Source organism: Asterias amurensis, chromosome 18 (assembly GCF_032118995.1).
Source record: "Asterias amurensis chromosome 18, ASM3211899v1".
Lineage (NCBI taxonomy): Eukaryota > Metazoa > Echinodermata > Asteroidea > Forcipulatida > Asteriidae > Asterias > Asterias amurensis.
In genome coordinates, this window is record NC_092665.1 from 6,417,272 (window position 1) to 6,438,108 (window position 20,837).

The window sequence follows — 20,837 nt, forward strand, 5'->3', positions numbered from 1 at the left end:
CAAAATTTGATAAAATAACAAATCTGTGAAAATTTGAGCTTAATTGGTCTTCGAAGTTGCGAGATAACTATGAAAGAAAAAACACCCTTGTCACACAAAATTGTGTGCTTTCAGATGCTTGTTTTTGAGACCTCAAAATCTAGTTCTAAGGTCTCGAAATCACATTCGTGAAAAAGTTACATCTTTCTCAAAAACTGAGAGAGCTGTTTCTCACAATGTTTTATACTATCACTAGCCTTGCTCAAGGCAGTCGCATCATTCACTCCGAAAAAGACGCCGTTGTAAACCCACCCGTATACACTGTGCGTGGTGCGTTTAATCACACCACACGACCCACCCGTATACAGTATCACCCTCTCCTCATTACTCGTTACCAAGTAAGGTTTTATGCTAATAATTATTTTGAGCAATAACCAATAGTGTCCACTGCCTTTAAAGCCGGTTTATAGTCGTTGGAAATGTTGACATCGGAAATGTTGACGCATGATTCTAAAAAACACGGTTTATAGACATCATCACTATGGCATATAAACTGTGTTTTTACAATCGCTGCGTCAAGATATTCATTGGGCGACCATCGCAAAACCGACTTCAAGGCCCTCATAACAATTCCTTTGCATCATTTTAGAGAGATTAGTAAAACAATGTCACAAAATTTATTAGCATGTACAACTAGTTTGTTACTCTGTGTGAAACTGTGCCCTAGTCATAGCTGGTTTCTGAGTAGTCGAAAACCTGACTTACAGTAGAACTTAAGAATGAACTTTCCAAATTCTGTATCTGAAGACGTAAGGACGCATCTAACCCATCCTAGGACGAGTAAGAGATAGCATAATCGTACTGCTTTGTGAAATCGGCTACTGGAGTTGTTCTGCTCCATCCATCATCATGTCATATAATACAGATGCTTATTTTTTTTTTTGGGTGGCTGTTCCTCCTGGTCTTACCATAAAGATCTTACCGGTCATCCTCGTACTCCTCCAAACACCAAAGATGACAGTACACCGGGCATGGAGAGGTCATGTCTTCATAAAAGGGCCATGATATAGGCCTACGGCTGCACGTTTCATCTTCCATCCTTCCCTAGTTGAGGGGTGTTTTAATTCCTGAAGTTAAAGTATGAAAGTAATTTTCAGTTACCACCATGACAATTGTGTTTTATTTTTACCATAGCAAATATTACCAGTGAAACTGGAAAGCCCAACCTGCCCTTCAATCTCAGCTCACCCATGTGAGGTAAAAATAGACCTACATAGCTCACCCATCATGACCCAGTCCCATGGTCCTACAGTTAACTAAAATATTCTAAGAGTAAGACCACTAACCACAAGCCTCCCCCACAAAAAAATAAAATAAAATCGTTATGTCACGACTGTCTGTTCGTGATTGCAATAAACAGATGACAGGAATCCCAGGATGATGATAATTTCGTACAAAACGAAACGAGCAACGCTAGGGTAGGTTTGGGTTGTGAGTTATTGTCAAAAACAAAAAACATAAACAAAAACATTAAATTAAATGCAGGATAAAAACACACCCGAAATAGCAATACAACACAAAAAGTGTGACATAATTATCACAGGTCGTCTTTTTCTTTATCTAAACATCACTTACACTTGAAGGTTTCACCTGTAGCAGCTTTAGCAGAAGTATGTAGTCACAGTTTCTAGTCCCATCGTAAATAATGTAGCACTAGCACGTAGCAGCAGACGACACACCGTCCCGGCCACAAGCAAGTCACCTCCGCTTGTGGCTTGAAATCTGTGACGTCGCGGCCGCAGCCACGGCCGCAGCCAAAAGAAAAAAACATTCGGACACGACTTCAAAATGGCGCGCACTGCCAGCGGCCGCAGCCGCAGCCGAAGTCGAAACATTCGGACACGGCCTTACACGGTCTATTGGAGGGAAATGGTTGATCAGCCTGGGGAGCCCCATGTGACCTTGACGTCATATTTGAAATAATATTTACAAACTGGGGGGGGGGGGGTCGAACACACACACTAAGCCCACAATAGCATCCGAGTATTATAAATAACGCCCTCTGTTGGTCTAACAATTGTGCAGCCTTAGTTTTAACCATGGCTTTAATCTCCTCTAATATTCGGAAAGGCGAGTGTCAAAGGTTTCCGATGATACCATGATATACGTAGGGGGTACCGAACGACAGAACTGCGAGGAATACAAATCAGCGATACTTCGCGCTATGTAGAAATAAAAGGGGCACAAATGACGTTTAAAAGTACGTTTACTTAACAAAATCATGTTTTTTGTATAGCTTCATGACTAAAATTAAGTTATCTGAATATCAACCATGAAAATATAGATCCTAAAGAAGTAGAACAAAAAACATTGTTACAAAACAAAAACCTCTCCACAACGACCCCTTCCACATGTAACCGTCCATTGCACGCTAAAGCATTGCGCGAAATTTTACTCATTTTCACAGAGCGGGTCACTGGTCTCTGGCTACCACGGCGAACAAGTATATGGACAAGGCAAGAAAACACCAGGGCTACGTTAATATAAAGATCGCAGGTTCATAAATGTCCAAGTAATTTGTTTTTGTGATTTGTTTTCATCAAATATTAAACTAAAATGTATCCAGTCAGTTTTCATTTAGCCCTGGCGGTTTTTTTGTTTTTTTTTAACTGTATGATTAAAAAGTGATATTACTGAAAAAAAGTCGGTCTGATTTAAGCGGTTGTAAAAAAAGTTAACAGATGTCATGTTTGGGATGTTTGTTTTACTGTTTGCAAACACTATAATCTTGGCTGTCTTTGCTACAAACTGGACAAAATACATTCATTGAATTTCGTTTTCAATCTATAAACTTCCGTACGAAAGAAAATAACAGTAAAGCCAAAATGGAATTTGGTCCAGTAGAGGGCGTCCCATTGTGGCAGTTTAACCCGGAAGCATATCTGACCACGTGGGCAATGTAGTGCTGTTCATGTACCCCGTGAAAAAGATGCGACATTGGTCCATTGGCGTAAATAGTGACGTCCTCTCCACCATGAGTCTCTGAATCAATTGGGACAAGCGCTGGATGGTGAAAATCGGCAGCCTCTGCACAAACAAATAATAAAACAATGTTTATCACAATACAAGTAAAATATTTGTTTACACAAGTTAATGATTAACTCTATGAAATGGCAAAGGGGCACTTTCCCTTGGCAAAATCGTGTTTGCAAAAACTTCCCTGTAACTTTGCCAAGTGATATTGTAGCGGAAATGCATGTGACGGACATGTGACTGTTTAGGGTAGTCCATGTGGTTGCATGTGTTTGCTGTGTGGCTGGGCGACCGATGCAAGTAGGCGGAGCCTAGTGCTTGCAGTGACTCAGGCTGGCTTTGTACGCGTGCGCAGTGACTTGGGCTGGCATGGTGCGCGTGCGCGGTGATCAGGTTAGCGGGGTGCGCGTGCGCAGTTAGCGACCAAGGACCTCATGTGTGAAGAGGCAAGGCACCGGGGGTTAGCGGGGAGTGCATCACGGGTCAGTGTGTTTAGTGAAGTGACGCAAGCAAGACGTGTGTTTAGTATAGTCTTCCCTTTGTGCAGTGAGACCAGCGTTTGTCGGGAGTACGTGTACTGGGAATTGTCTTTGGAGTAGGGTCAGTGACAATTTAGGGTTTAGTCTGTAATAGTTTTAAAGAGTTGTTGGCGGTGCTGTCGACGTTGGACGATAGACGAGTGTAAGTTTGATTTGATTGCAATTATCGGAGATATCTTGTATCCTTGCATTTTATTTGATAGGTCAGAAGTCTTATACCAAGTTCATTCTTGCATTTGTATGTGATAGGCCAGGGGTCTTATACGTGTTTATTTTGTATTCTTATATGATAGGCCGGGGGTCTACGGAATTGTTATTGCATAAGTTGTTGAGTATTTCTAGGTGTATTTTCATGTAATTGTGTAATTGTGACACGCTAGTTGAGTGTATAGTTTCCGGTCGCAAATGCTTTGGCTTGTGACCAGGTAAAGAACACCTTCTGGTAGTGTAGGAATTAAGCTGGGTTTTCGTGGATTTTGTGCTGCACTGGGAACGTGTAGAGGCACACTGTAAAAGCTTTTGGCTTGCAGTAAGTGTGAACACAGTTCGGGAAGTGTGGTTTGGTGTGGTTTTCTTTCGGGTATTTGTTGTTTTCTTGTATTGGTGGTTGTGCCCGATATTTAGTGCTCCGCAGTTGCACAAATATAAGGGTTTTCAGATATATAAAGTAAAAGTAAAGGCGAGGGTTACATGATTACAAAGTAGGTGTCATCAGGTTACAAAGTAGGTGTCATCAGGTTACAAAGTAGGCGTCATCAGGTTACATGGTTACTTTGGGTCTATCAAAAGGGTTACTTTGAGTTACTTTTGATAAAGTAAGGGGGTTACTTTGAGTTACTTTTGATAAAGCAAGGGGGTTACTTTGAATTACTTTTGATAAAGCAAAGGGGTTACTAGAGTTACTTTTGATAAAGCAAGGGGGTTACTTTGAATTACTTTTGATAAAGCAAAGGGGTTACTGGAATTACTTTCGATAAAGCAAAGGGGTTACTTTGAATTACTTTCGTTAAAGCGAACGGGTTATTTGGAGTGGCTTTGGGTCTAGCAAAGGGTTACTTAGAGCTACTTTGATAAAGCAAGGGGTTACTTTGAATTACTTTCGATAAAGCAAAGGGTTACTTGTTGTTACATTAGAGCAAGGGTATGTGTATTCATGGGGTATGCAGTAGTACTAATTTAATGCGTTGTTGAGATGTATATTCATTGACCCTGAGAGAAAGGTGTTTAATAAACGAATCCCTGCCCAATTATGTATATGATTTAATTGAATATTGATTGTGCAATAAAGGATCTATTTTACCGACAGCCAATTTGTCAAGGTTTCTCTGCTTACGTGTAGCTTGTGTTTGTGTACCTAACATAATTAGACTGATCATTACGCAATCGGCGGTATATTTCCTCCAAAACGGACCTCGTCTCACAGCCTTTAGACCCCTCGATGGTCTTTAAGCCTAGAGAATAGTTAGGCCAAGGATCAAATTGTAATTTGCCTGTAATAGTTTGCAATTGCCCGCCACAATATGTTGAAGATTTAAAATATTTCAAAAAGTCTGCATATACTCGGATTTAATTTTACTGAGTGGTGTACCTGAGTGGTACAAACCAATACTCAAAGTAATCAATTGGAGCTTTACCTGTGTTGGTATCCGTCAGATTCCGTCTCGAACCAGTACTTTTGAAGCTGTTTAACTCCTCAATTCCTCCAGGGCCGTTTGCATATGAGAGTGTTGTAAATGGCAAACCGTCATTCATCAGACCTTGACGTTTATGCAAAACCATTTTGTTGTAATTAGAATTTAAATATGAATGGTTTGACGATGAATCACCATTCACTTATAGAAAACTGAGAAGCTTGCACAACTTGTTAACATTACCTACTGGTCAGAATTCAGTCTGCATTCGGGTAACTTAACGGAGTTTACTTTTTGTTTCAAAACATAATCAAGCTGCAGTCTACAAACAATTGGATTTATCGAGAGATATCTCCCTTTCAAAAAAGGGAAGTAAATAAATAATAATAGTTAGAAACAGTCTCTCTTTAAATTCATTGTATACTATTTTGCATACAAATGATATTTTGAAAGATAAAGCTTTTAATTGTTCAAAGAGACTGGCACTATTGGTAATTCTCAAAGACAAAAAAATATCAAACGTCGAAGTTGCGAGATAATAATGAGAGAAAAACACCCTTGTCACACGAAGTTGTGTGCTTTTAGATGCTTGATTTCGATACATCAAACTCTAAGTCTGAGGTCTAGAAATCAAATTCGTGAAAAATTACTTCCTTCTCGAAAACTACGTTACAATGTTTTACACTATTAACAGCTCTCCGTTACTCGTTACCAAGTAAGGTTTTATGCTAATAATTATTTTGAGTAATTACCAATAACAATAACATAGCATAACAATTAATATTTATAAGGCGCTATTCCATCAAGATCATAGCGCACTAGAAAGAAATTAACTTGGAAAAAAGTTGAGTCTTAAGGACTTTACGAAAAGCAGACAGAGTATTAGATTCCCTAATGGCAGTTGGGAGATTGTTCCAAATCATGGGCCCAGCTACACTGAAAGCCTTCTGACCTAAAACTTTGTTTGCTCGGGGAACATTCAAGCGAGTGATGTCAAGTGTGGACCGAAGAAATCGTGGAGGAGTGTAATGTGACAGTTAAGTGGTAATAATGAGGTGTAGTTTTATTAAAGCATAAAAACGAGAAGAGCAATCTTCAAATGGATTCGTTCTCTAATTGGTAGCCAATGAAGTTCCCTAAGTGATGGGGTAATAATATGTTCTCTCAAGGGTGTGGAACATATTAAACGACCTGCACTATTTTGTAGTCTTTGAACTCTGTCCAATTCATATGACGTTGCACCAAATAAAAGGAGATTGCCATAGTCAATACGAGAGAGGACTAAAGCTCTGACAACATGATGGAGAGTATCCTTATCCAGGTACCGTTTGATTCTTATTAAGTTACGTTTTTGAAAATTTATTCATTGGCAGAGGCTAGAAACTTGCTTGCTCATTGTCATATGCGAATCAAATTTTATTCCTAAGTTGCTGACAGAATCAGTAGGGTCAATCGATGTATCACCCATATGCAAAGATATCTTCGGCAGTTTCTTAAGGTTTTTGGGGAGTACCAAGCACAATGAACTCAGTTTTATTTTCATTGAGCTTAAGCTTGTTAGAAGTCATAGTGTCCACTGCCTTTAAAATTATAATTGTGGATGAAACTTACCTCCTCTGCCGAGTAATGGACTACCACGATCAGCTGCTCCTCCTATAGATAGTACATGGCTATGGTCGGCAGTTACAATAAATAAAGTCTCCATTTCATTGGTCATTGACATCGCCTTGGCTACAGCCTTATCCATTGCAATGGTATCATGCAGAGCGTGGTAGGCTAACCCGTCATGATGCGCATGGTCAATTCGGCCACCTTGGTGTATCAATTCAAGATAGTATGATTTATTTGTGTTTGAAATATTGAAATTTGATGAAAATACTGGTAGTGTGTCTTGTTCGTGAAGAATGTTCACGCTGTCACCATCTTGGTCATGTTCCCTGTTTCTATAACAGTAATGAATGCTAACATTCATTGAGCAAACATGGCACCAGCCTCAGTTTGGTTACAATGGAGTGTAAAGTCAAGATGGCCACACCGTGATAAAGGTTAATAATCACGCTGTCGCCATATCGGTCATGTTCCCTGTTTCCATAACAGTAATGAATGCTAACATTCATTGCGCAAACATGGCACCATACTATTATTTCGTCCAGCCTCAGTTTTGTTGCAATGAGTTTGAATGGAGTAAAATCAAGATGGCCACACCGTGATAAAGCAACATCAAAGACGGAGTTTTTGTCAACCAAGATTTTAAAACTAGGAAAAGACATGAATACAAAGATAACAAACGTTGGCCCTAGTTTTTAAGAATTGTCGATTGCAACCAATTGGGATGTATTTTTTTTAATTACAAGTTTGCAGCAATGTCTACTTTGGTGACAAAATCTAGTAGGTCGGTTGATGTTTTGCTATTATTCGGTCGTCCATGCCAACCTGCGTGGTTTAGTTATCAACAATGAAAATACATACAACCTGTGACTGAACAATGGCATCAAAGAGACAATGCAAATTACTCAATAAAACGAGGTTTCAGATTGTCAATGATTTTCTTAGCCACATAAGTAAGAGGTAGGGCCTAACGACAAGCTCTTGCGAAACAGCAGCAATGACACAAAGGGCTCAAGTAACCTTGTCCAAGGCTCTTTACGCAAGCACCGGCCCGCTCTGAATTCACGAACTGCATAGATGCTAAACTGCACGGTATATAACAGTACTTAATAACGAGGCTGCAACTAGACTCGTTGTAACCTCGTTGATACATCGAAAAGCCATGCTTCGACCCCACGGTATCAAGTACTGTTATGTATACCGTGCGGTATAGTATCTATGCAGTTCGTGAATTCAGAGCGGGTTGGTGCTAATGTATGAGCCTTGGACAAGGCTAGGGCTCATGAAACCAATTAACCAACACTCTACAAAATCCAGAAACCTGTGTGTTGTAATAATAACTTACCCTCAACCATAAGGAAGAACCCGTCTTTGTCCTTCTGAAGTATCTCAATGGCCTTTTCTACCATCTCAGACAATGAGGGCTCACCCCCTACGTCATTCATTCGGTTATCTTCAAATTGCATATGACTGGGCTCAAACAAACCTGAAAGGTAAGCAACGTTAATACAACTGTCAAATAAAAGTTTCTATATTAAATCGTCCTGGTTTAGTTATAAAGTTCAAATTGACGCCTTTTCACTTGTTCCGTGTATATAAATAAATTAGATAGTCAAAGGTTTCTTCCGTGGTTGACAGCTCCCTATTAGAGAGGTTCCGCAGAGTCACAGATACTCTTACGTGAACGGATACGTCATAATACGTCATCACTTTTTGAGGTCCATGGGGATGTGACGTATAACCGTTGTACACAAGTTAAAATAGTCGCTCAAAACGGGAATCTGTCGCCATACACTTAAGTAAGAAATATACTGGAATATAAAACTTAACTCTCATTATACGGCAATTATGGTAACCTACGTCTATGTCAGCGCAGTTTGTAAATGACGACGTGTGGCATCTAGCCTAAAGCCCGTGCCAATAAGTGACACAACCCCACATCATGTACGTACATGTACATTTAGCTCAGTATAGATGCGGCGCAAGGGTTGTAGGCAAAATCATGTTCCAAACGACATACCTTGGTTCTATTGGCTGTGCCATACAGACGATAGATTGTACTTGTTCAAATTGGTACATGAAGCAACAACTCACCTAAAAGATTGTCAGTTTCAAGTGGATTGACGTCTTTAAATTGTTCCAAATTCCACACGTACTTGCTGTTTGTCTTGTCTTTACCTGCTTGCCATTCGTCTTAAACAAAACATAATATTGTGAAACATTTAATGAAATAAATTCTGTACTTCATGTGACCGAAAGAAAACTAAATGCTGTGGAACTATAAATATCTTGAAAACATCTATAAAGTCAAGGTTTGATCAAGTGCAACTATTTTGATGAGAGTAAAAAACAGAAAAAAAGGAAAAGAAAATAAGACGAATAGATTCATTACCATTAAATAAGTTCATCTGGATTGCGGAAGAATATTAAATTAAAGATTCCTTTTTACAAATCCAAAATTATGTATGATGTTACTTACATATAATTTACAAAGCTCCTAGCTTAGGAGTGAAACGTAACTAATAGTACTAAATTATATGTAAAGTATACATCATACATAATTTTGGATTTGAAAAAACGAATCTTTTATTTCAGATTCATTACCACTTTATATTCAAGTACATTCCTCCTATCTTCTATAACTACGCACCATGCTGTCTCTATGGTAATGTCAGCGCCTTGCGGCTCATGGACAGTTATCGATTCACCATTATCGACTTACCAATATTGATTTACCATTGTCGTTTCAACATTATCTTTTCCCATTATCGATTCTCCATTTCTGATTCACAGTTATCTTTTTACGATTATCGGTTCACCATTATTGATTCACAAATATTATCGAATCACCATTATCGATTCACCAACATCGAATAGTCGTTATTGATTTACAAATATCGATTCACCAATATCGACTAATAATTATCGATCAACCATTTTTGATTCACCATTATCAATTCAGCATTATTGATTTCAGTAGCTCGGTTTCTATGGAATCTGGATGGGATCAGAAGCTGTTAAAGCAAAATGGTGCAATATAGTCATCAATAATTGGGTTTAAGTTTGATCAGGTTTACATACCGATGAGATTTCCATCATTTCTAGATCCAGCTTTAGAAGAGTCTTCAGGATACTCTGGGTCGGCAGCTTCTCTCGGTAACATTTTTTAGTCTTCCACCACCCATTATAACCTGGCATAGATTAATGAAGAAGTATAGTATAAAAATGACCGCACCAAAAGTTGGTGCATTCGAGTTCATTTTTTTTTTTGGTCGGCATACAGCAATGAATAGCAGTAAGGGTATTTTAGGAAGCTGCAGGGGCCTTATTCATGAAGCCCTCGTAAATCGGTCACTTACGTGGCTCTAAGTAAGACTTTAGTAAGACTTTAGTAAAGTTATTCACGAAGCATTCTTACCGCTTTACTACCGCGTTTCTTACTATACCTCTCGTAACGCCTTCTTAAGCGGGAACGCGCTTGAGCTGAACAGTCATGGATTTGTTATGTAATTCACTGGAGCGTGATCTCATTGTCCAGAACGAGTATTTATACAGTGACTGGACTGGCTACAGTCATTTAGAAGATATTTGTCACCCTGCTAACATGGAGAGCCAGACTAAAGAAAGGAGGAAGACCGTTCAACGCGAGGAGGAGGCAAAGGGGTATTGGAAGGCGAAGTTTCTCGCCTGCTGAGATAGTGAAGTTAGATGACCTTGTTGCATTGAATTGGTAGGTGCTTAACAACAAATTTTCAGATGTTGTAACGCTAAAGAGAAAGGCCGACACCTGGGCAAATCGTGGAGAATCAACTGTGTTGGAAAAGTCCTCAGACCTACCAAAGTGGTTCATCACAAATGGGATGACATTCAGAGATTTCGCAAGCTTTCACACGACGCAAACATGCAATGAGAGTACAATATGTAGTTGGTTACCCCTAAACTAAAAATATAAAATAAACAAATAAACGAAGTAAATAAAGTAAATGAAGCAAATACTACAAAGCAACTCGTTCGCACCTTTGTAACCTCCCGACTTGACATGGGAAACTATCTCCTCTATGGACTGCATAATAATCGATTTACCGCTTGTCTCGCCTTCAAAAAATTGCCCCCAGAATTGTAACCCGGTCCAACACTAGAGTCACATCACACCTATCCTACAAGATCTACATTGGCTACCCATTAAGGATAGAATCATCTTCAAGATCCTTGTGTATGTCTATCGCTTATATCAAAAGGCACTTTATCACCATATCTCTCAGAAGGACTCCAACCCCATATATTCTTCCAACCGCCAGTCTATACGCGATCTAATAACAAACATCTTTAAGGAAACCCCTGGCCATAACATCATGGGGTGAAAGATCAATTACTTCTGCTGCTCCTTCATTATGGAACGACTTGCCGGATCATGTTAAACTTTCTCCTAGCTTTGTTCACAACTTCCCTCAAGCCTCATCTAAGGAGGGCTTCATAACTTTTTACCGTTTATTGTGTCACTGCGCCATGAGCATATTGAGACGAATACCCGCGCATTATACATGCCCACTATTATTATTACTATCAACTAAATAACGAAATAAAATAACAAAATCACGAAAAATTTACTAAAATGTGAGAAAAAAATAGGTTAGTAAATTCTCAAAATTTTTGAGAAAGTTTGAGAAAATGTCTCAAAAATTGTAGAACATATTAAAAGTTGTTGTACTTGACAAAAAGCGCAATTCGCCCGAAAATATTGGACAGGAATGTTGGAAAAGGGTTTAAGAAAACGCTACGAAGTCGAAAACACCCCACGTAGCACTAGTAAGGACTTACACACTCGATTGAAGTTACGAGTGCTTCGTGAATATGACGCAACTCGCTAAGAACGAACTAGTAACACGTAAATGCTTACTAAGGCCTAAGAAGGCTTCATGAATAAGGCCCCAGCTTCCAAAACCGGCGTGTAGATTCACCTTTGACCTCAGTCATTTCACATAGAGATACGCAGTCAAACTCTATTGCGGACTTGAGAGCAGTGAACTGTTTGGGTATATTGGGTGCACGTTTATCCAAAGTAATAGTATTAAGACAGGGGTCCAGTCTACCTGTCTGCGACCTCCCCATACTGTTATAAGTTTTATAATGGGAGACTTTGGGACGCTAGGTGGCAGCAGACTTACCATGTAAATGTCCAGTACTTAGTTCTGAGCGTGCGCACATGATCGAGTACAATGGATTTTACCTGGTAAGTATTCTGCCACCAAGCGTCCCAAAAGTCTACCTTTTCCCTTACATTGAACATGAACAAATGGTATGGAAATAAACCTAAACCTGAAACCTGAACCAAGCCTGCATTAAGTGGGGATGCTTTTTAAACGATGAAAATCTCCAGTAGTTTTTTTATGTGTGTAAGGTTTGAGACATCACAATTTTTACCTTTGACAAAGCTACACTAAGGAATTTATCCCATTCGAGGTCTGTTTCTTCCCCGTGATCCCGTCACTGTTGTTATACCCATCCCATCTCCGACGAAAAACACCACGTTCTTAGCTTTATTCGTGTTGAGTGTTTGCTCTCTGGTTATAGCTTTCTGCAAACTGTCGTAAGCCAGTTCATTCCAGTATTTCGCACCTACAACGATTTTATAAAATACCAACATTACTCGAAGACACTCAGATAGTGTCGTCTTCTTAGAACTCGAAGATAATCAGTGCAATTTGCTTGGGTTCCGTGATTTAGCTTTTGCATATTTTAAAGCCATTGGACCCTTTCGGTACAGAACAAAAAAAGTTCACAGATTTACAAACAATTTACAGGGTTTACAGAAGGTAATAGTGAACGACTTCTCTTGAAATATTAGTCCATGAAATGCTTTACTTTTTGAGAAAACAGTAAAACAATGTAATTTCTCGTCAGCGAGAATTATGGATTTTTTTTAAACACATGTCATTTCACGGCGAAACGCGCGGAAACAAGAGTGGATTTTCCCGTTATTTTCTGCTGACTCCGATGACCGATTGAGCCTAAATTTTCACAGGTTTGTTGTTTTATATAAAAGTTGTGATACACGAAGTTTGGGACTTGGACAATACTGTTTACCGAAAGTGTATAAAGCTCCTAGTAAATAGAATAAATTGACCTAGAGTGCTCTTAAAAAAATAATTATTGGAAAAAACACTTTCATTTATAAATAAAACATCCATTTGTTGACTATGGGGTATTCATTTTCGTTTAATGATCTATTAATCACTATACGGATATCTATATTGGCCTATTAGTTATAAACCTTATTGTTATATTAAGACAGCGATACATGCATAGACATATACCGGGTATTTTGTTATGAGATTAAGGTGTGTTCTTCCTCGACCCTCATCTTCTGTGTTTTCGATAAAAAAAATCGGCTGTAATATTTGTTGTGTTCGTACGTCGTTAAACTATCAATACAAGACAATGGAACAGGGCACATTGCGTCAAAAACACGGGTTCTATTCACGTGATAACAACAAGCAAAACAACAGAGCTCTCGTACAACCAGATCTCGCGTGAAACACTGTGATCACTAAGTCTGCATACATTATCATATTCAACTTTGATCCGTTGAAAAGTCAAATGGGGCTCTACTCAAGCGAGAACCATTATATGCCTACTTACTTTGTGATAGCACATTGCCTCCTGCAGTCAGCATATAGATCCAAATTAACCATCTTAAATCCAACATGTTGAAATCAAAGTAACAAAATCAGAGGTAATGAAACAGTGTATACCGATCGTCACTGTTTGTATCCGACTGAGGTCATAGTCAGTTTGAAATTACAGACTTCATAACTATAGAACAGCAATAACTTATCATGTCATTCATTCTTTGGCTTTTGAACCTTGGAAATAAATTATCGGGTCTTGAACTTTAATTTCATATTTCAAATGGCCATTATCTATATCGGTACTTGTACAATATCATCAACTTCACATCAGTATTTTTTAATACCAATTAATCTACTGTGAAGTTTTACAAAAAATGGGACTCCTTCAAAGTATTGTGCCGAGGTTAACTCTGCATTTTACTAAAGTGGTAAACTATGTCGGTAATTTTTATACTTTGTGTTACTGTAACGGTTTTTCAGCATAATTGTATGAGGAGTTGTAATACGATTTGTAAAAAACAAATATCCCCTCGAAAAACTAATAGTTACAAAAGCCCTCCGGAAAAAAAAAAACGATGTTTAAATCTGTGATAACGGCTTGATTCGTCATAATGGATTCACCAACGCCTCCCCTCCCATCCCTACCCCCACCCCTCCCCGCGTAAAATAATAGCGGATGGCGTATCAGCGTTACAAATCCTTAACGATTGAATGTGCATACAATCTAATTACATACACGTTTTGATGATTCCGTAATGATGGACTGTAAATTGTGATAACCGAATCAAAATATCTTGGCGTTTTTTGTTTAGCACTATTCGAAATAGTTGATCCTCAATGTACACGTTGTTAATAAATTGTAGGCCTCTCATTGACATGCATGGAGTATTTATTAAATTACTGGGCCCTCGACTTCTTCAATGCTATTTATTTATTCAACAATCTTCTCCTGCGTTTACAGATATTTGTTAGTTCATAACAATAAGTAAAACAATGGAAAAGGGGAGTGGTACGAGGTCTTAAGCGTTTGTCTAAAATCAACAGTATCTTAGGCCCCGTTCCCACTGGACCCCGCGTTAATTTGGCCGCAAACAAAAGACTAAGCCGAAGGCGCAGGCCGGGTCCTTCATCTACGACCACAACCCCGCCGGTTTGAAACGAATGTTCAAGACTATGACTTAGCACAATTTATTCTTACTAATATAGCAAAGCCATTTTCGGTTTACATGAATAGGCCCAAAACAATTGGAATGGACTTGTAAGTTCAAACTTGTGTTAAATAAATCCTAATCAAAGTTTGTATAAATCTCTCATAATATGCATTTGCAACTTGTCTGTACTCTGAATGTAGCTGGGGGCAAATGTGTGTAAACACCTTTTGTAATATTGTCAAAGACCAGTGTTCACTCTTGCTGTATCTCAACTATGCATAAAACAACAAACCTGTGAAAATTAGAGCTCAATTGGTCGACGAAGTTGCGAGATAATAATGAAAGAAAAAACACCCTTGTAGCACGAAGTTGTGTGCTTTCAGATGCTTGATTTCGAGACCTCAAAATGTAATTCTGAGGTCTCGAAATCAAATTCGTGGAAAATTACTTCTTTCTCGAAAACTACGTCTCTTCAGAGGGAGTCGTTTCTCACAGTCTTTCATACTGCCAACAGCTCCCCATTACTCGTTACCAAGTAAGGTTTTATGCTAATTTGAGTAATTAACCAATAGTGTACACTGCCTTTAAGCACATTTGACAATTTTGAGATTTTCAATATATGAACGAGTCCTTTATGTCAAAGAAGTTGCCCAAGATGGGGACAGAATCTCCGGGGACAGATTTCCATGAAACACCGGCCCAAGGCGGAATCCTGCCATACGTGTTTTATAAACAATCAAAATTACTTCAATCTCATCCAAAAGTTCATTTGATTGTTTTTGATTTTTGTGGTTTATATTGATTGTTTCTGCTCCATTGAATATTCTTGTTTCCCAAAAGCATTTGTGCGTTTCGGTGGTAGTAGACTCTGAGAAAGCAAAGAATACAATTGACAATCAGTTTAAAAATACCCTTTAAGGGCAAAGGCAGGACACATTAATAGGTAACTTTCAACCACTAGTGAGTCTTTCCACTTGGTGTATCTCAACATATTCTTAAATTAACAAACCCGTGAACATTAATTTGAGCTCAATTGGTCGTCGAAATTGCGAGAGAATAGTGGGAAAATCACCCCCATCGCACAAGCTGTGTGCTTTCAGATGCCTTCAGTTTGAGACCTTTAACAACTCGAGAAAATACTTCTTTCTCAAAAACTAGGTTTCTTCAGAGAGAGCCGTTTCTAACAATGTTTTGTACTATTAACATCTCTCCATTGCTCATTACCAAGTAAGTCTTTATGCTAGCAATTCTGTTGAGTAATTACCTATGGTGTCCAGTGCCTTTAATGTTGCTATGTTGGTGGCGCACTCTACTATAAATACATTGTCATTGCATTTCGATTTCGGAAAAAACACACTGAGTTAGTGTTAGTAAACATATACTTCAAAAGAGTGGAAGCACGAAAGAGATCCATCTGAACAGAATATATATTGCGTACACAGTTCTTTCTTTGATAATAAACTTGCACTTTAACTCACAATCATCAGGGAAATACATCAATTGAGCGGAAATAGAAGGAAAACGGCCAGGAACTTCAGGAAGCAATCACACAGTGCAACCCAGTAGGGCGGATATACATGTAAAAACACCATACCATTAAAGCGTGTACAAATTGATCTCCATTGGTAACATACAGCCTCATCCAAACCAGTGATAGAGTAAGTCACTGCTTTCAATCAGTGACTTTACCACATACACAATGTAGTGTAGAGTTTCAAACCATTGGTATCCACTCAACATACAGCCTCGTCCAAACCAATGATAGAGTAAGTCACTGCATTCAATCAGTGACTTTAACATGTATCTATGATTGGCTGTTCATCGATTGTCAATCAAACCCAAAGTAGACTGATGGCCACTTCAGTGGAAATACAGCAGTATTTAAACAAGCTGCACCAGCAGCAGTGTTCATAACAACTTTGCATCTTATCGGAAAGAGAAACTGAGAAAGTTTGTACTACAATAACACAACATCAAGGTAAGTGTTTCTCGTTATACTGTCGGACCCGGACTTTGGCTTCTAGATGCATGCAGTGTATTTTAGGGTAGCCTATTATTTCAAGAAGGTTGCAGTTTTGGCCCAAGAAGGGGCACCACTCTACCCAATAAAGCAGTAACATTTACGGCGCTTTACCTGGCAGCTGGTGCCAGGTAAAATGCAGTAAATTTCACAGTAGCAGTTTTGTAAATTGTGCCTTGAGTTTGCTAAACTCCACTTTGGAATTTACTGCACTTTTAATACCTATCACCCTGGCTGCCAGGTATACAAAGCACCGTAATTTTGACGGATTAATTTTAACAGCGTATTCAGCTGAAGTTCTCATGTAGTGTTTGTGTCACTTGCTCTCTGCCAACATTAGTGTACTGTGGTACTGTTTGGCGGTACAGACTGTAATGCCGTTGTATTTCCCTTTGAAACCACGATATATAGCGTTGTGTCGTTGGGGCTTTTATCACCATTCTTGCAAGTGGTTTCCGTTTTGGAGCAGCAAGTTCCGCTGGTATTCTGTACATTGTCTTGTTCAAATAGTGGGCAATAAAAATTTACCTAGACAGTTTCAGTTGAATGTGCTTGATATTCTGCTCGTTTTAATGTGTGTGTACTCTTCATTCAAAAGCTTTCAACAAAATTAACAACAAGTACTGATGAAATGACATTGTGTGACATGACCACTTTGTTATTTTGTTTTATGTTGTGGGTAAAACAAAACAAGATTGAACATTATGCAACACTTTCACAATTATTATGGTGATCGGTGTTTTGTACAGCCGACGTGGGGAGGGGCAACCGAGGTTGCCCCAAAAGTTTACACAAAACCTGGACCCCGTCACGGAGCATGCAACATTAATTGTTTAATTTTACCATGATAATCGATTCATCTTGTTTGGGGACAAATTGTTACCATCCTCCATTATTGTTACGACAATAATGACACAGTTTAAAACTATGACAGCATATTTTGTAAGCCAAAACATGGTGGCACACTGTCTTAAGGTGCTGTCACTTGACGTTTTGGCCAGCGTATGTCAACGTATGAACATTTTAGCGAGTACGCTGGTGTAAGTCAAATAAGTGATGGGTAAGTTTTGTATAAGTTAAGAGCACGATGAAACACGCTGATATACACGTCAATGTAAGTCGTTTGGCTCATGAAGGCCCTGTCACATCTTGACGTTTTAGTCAGCGTATGCCGACGTATGCAAATTTGTCTAAAACGTTGGCATACGCTGAACTATCGATGGATTTTTCAATTTTGAGCGTATACGAAGCGTATTCATAAGGAGGTGGACGGATTCATACCGTAGAAGTAACTTACACAGAGCGTTTCCATAACGAATGCTTAGCGTGTTGACGGCGTTCACAACTTATGTTCTACGATGGTCCAACTACTGCATAGAGCGCGGGGGCAGCGTTTTGCCGACGATCACAAACAGTAGCCTATAAAGAGGGTGCCTCTCGACGATTGAAATAATAACTGCACTTGACATCGTATTAATCCTCATGCGAATCCAAATTGTATATACCGATTCACATAACTTTGCCAATACACCATTACATGGTAGCTGTAAGTTTAGAAACAAGTTTAGTAAGTTATGTGGTCATCCGGAACACGTCAAATACGTTCGACGTAAGTTACTAATACGGTCTGGATACGTCCAACTCGTTATCAATAGGCTCTGTATACGCTCAAACTTGAAAAGTCCATCGAAAGTTCAGCGGATGCCAACGTTTAAGAGAAATTGTCATACGTCGGCATACGCTGACTAAAACGTCAAGGTGTGACAGTGCCGTAAGTTAAGATCACGGCTAAATACGCCGATATACGTCTTTGGATTATGCTTTGAACCTATGTCGAAATTATTTGACGTGTTCCGGACGACCACTTTTGATGAAATTAAGTAGTGGCAGCGTATTGGGAAATCGGTATACACTAATTGGGTTCGAAGGAGAATACAGTGATGCCAAGTGCAGTTATTATTTCAAACGTCGAGGTACCATGCAATACGCTGCTGCGCGCTATGCAGTAGTTAGACTATTCGTAGATATCGTATCTTTTTACACGAGGAGAAATCCTCACAATGTAGACAAGTTGAGGAATCTTTCTTGGATTATAAAATGAGCGAAGTGATACGGACAGGAGCTCAATGTATAGGGTGTTGGTCTTATCTAAAACAATCACTGTGTTGCACAATCTCTTGTTGATATAGAGGCATACGCGCCCCACCCTGTATCTTCCCTGTAATTTTGTAATCTCTGTCAAGTCGAATCCGAGATCCAAAGCCGTCTATATGGAAATCATTAGTCTGGGTTGTATTGTCTAACAATGTCTCGGTGAAGGATACCAGAGTCTCTGTGTTTACGCATGTGATTAAACGAGCTCATCCATTTTGGGGCATAGGGAACGGCAATGAACAATACCATTGTTGGAGAAAGATTCTACCGGTCTGATTAAACTTCTTTCTCCTCAACACCCATATTCCCTCTTTTCCTACTTTTAAAGTTGTTTATTATTGTCTGAAAGTTGTTTGGGTGTCATTGGGGAGCATTTCAACACGATGTTCAATATGTTGAAGATCAAACGAGCCAACGGCACCCTGCAGAAAGCTAAGTAGGTTCTCAAGTGTGTAGCGGTAGTCACTTTGTTGTGTGGAGCGATTATTTAGCTCAACGCAAGAGAACACTTACGATCAATACGGCCAGGTACATAATTTAACACACACATGCTCAGCCCAGCGAAACACAAATTGAATAAAACGTGGTTAATGTAGAAAGTGGTGATAAATAACTTCCACAAACACATGGAAAATGTGAATAAATTGGAGCTGACCCAAAACTGGTGGTCACCGCTAGAGCAGCGCCTTCTATGTCTGCATGTTTTCATCGTTTGTTTTATTTATTCTATTAAATTACAGATGAAGATTACCATATCAACAGTGCCCCTTCTTCTTGGTATTTTGCAAGTTCCGTTCATGGTGGCTAAAACAGCAGTTTCACCTGATCCGGAGATGACGTGTAACTCCTGCTGCCAGGGCCCAGCCGGTATACCGGGAATTCCCGGGTCAAATGGGAACCATGGCCAAGGGCTTGTAGGGTCCCCTGGTGATGTAGGTCAACCTGGGGCTAAAGGAGACAAGGGGTCAGATGGACTAGTTGGTGAGCCAGGCGCTAAAGGGGATACTGGACTTAAGGGAGATCAAGGAGTCGGTCAACCAGGGAAACAAGGACCTCTAGGTCTGCCTGGAATGAATGGTCTGAATGGGGAGAGAGGTGAACCTGGAACAGCTGGACAGACCGGCGAAGCAGGTGAGCCCGGGGGAAATGGAGACATCGGGTCAGATGGACTGGTTGGTGCGCCAGGCGCTAAAGGGGATCATGGACTGAAGGGAGAGCAAGGAGTCGGTCAACAGGGCAGAAAGGGACTTCGAGGTCTGTCTGGGATGAATGGTCTGAAGGGAGAGAGGGGTGAACCTGGACCAGCTGGACAGACTGGTGAAGCAGGTGAATGTAGTTCGCGACGGTCCGCCTTCACTGCAGTGAGGAATACCCCCTTCGGGCCTCCACCCGCCCATGATCCTCTGCCCTTTGAAGAGTTACTGTTTTCAGAGGAAGGGACTGATTTCAACTTGAATAACGGCACGTTTACGTGTAATGTGCCTGGGGTATATGTATTGATGTTCTCAGTCCATAAATCATCAAGTTGGTCTAACCTACGGGTCTACCTGAAGAAGAACGGTACCACCATTGTTACAGGGGATGTAAACGCTGCAGGTTACCAACATGTGAGCAGCAGTGCAGTGATTCCCCTGCTCTATGGAGATCAAGTTCACTTAGCTGTAGACGGTTCAGTATATAGTAACTCTCACCATCACACGTCTTTTACTGGATTCCTGCTGTACGAAATCTAAATCAAACATAAAAACACACGGAAACGTTTTGATGTTTTAGACAACGCTTTATAAAAAGGGCTTTATATAGTGTTCCAAAATGTAATAATCACTAGTTAATTGTGTTAAAATTGGGCAGTTTGTTTAGATGATGTTTTAATGCATATAGGATAATTAATTTGATAAAAGACGTTATGTTTTAAAGCGTAATTTTGCAAACATGTTTATTGTGAAGAAAACATGTTTTGTTTTGTCACGTTAACAGTGCTTTAAATATCAGTGTATCGCTTTTTTTATAGAACTTTTGAGGAAATTGGTTACGTCTACTTTTCAATGTCAATTTCCAAGGGTGCTTTAATAAGTACTTGATGACGACTTTTA

General features: G+C 39.5%; 1 protein-coding gene and 1 pseudogene across 1 annotated transcript; one reads left to right on the plus strand and one right to left on the minus strand.

The window, feature by feature from the left end:
* Positions 1–13,496, minus strand: part of LOC139950964 (alkaline phosphatase-like) — a 152,358-nt pseudogene extending 138,862 nt beyond the window's left edge.
* A 5,988-nt stretch (positions 13,497–19,484) lies between these two features.
* Positions 19,485–20,477, plus strand: LOC139950965 (uncharacterized). Its single transcript, XM_071949793.1, has one exon. It carries the CDS (start codon positions 19,485–19,487, stop codon positions 20,475–20,477), a length of 993 nt encoding a protein of 330 aa, XP_071805894.1.
* The last annotated feature ends 360 nt before the right edge of the window (positions 20,478–20,837 follow it).

Coding starts and splice junctions, on each gene's coding strand:
- LOC139950965 (XM_071949793.1), top strand. CDS start 19,485: ATGAAGATTACCATATCAACAGTGCCCCTTCTTCTTGGTATTTTGCAA.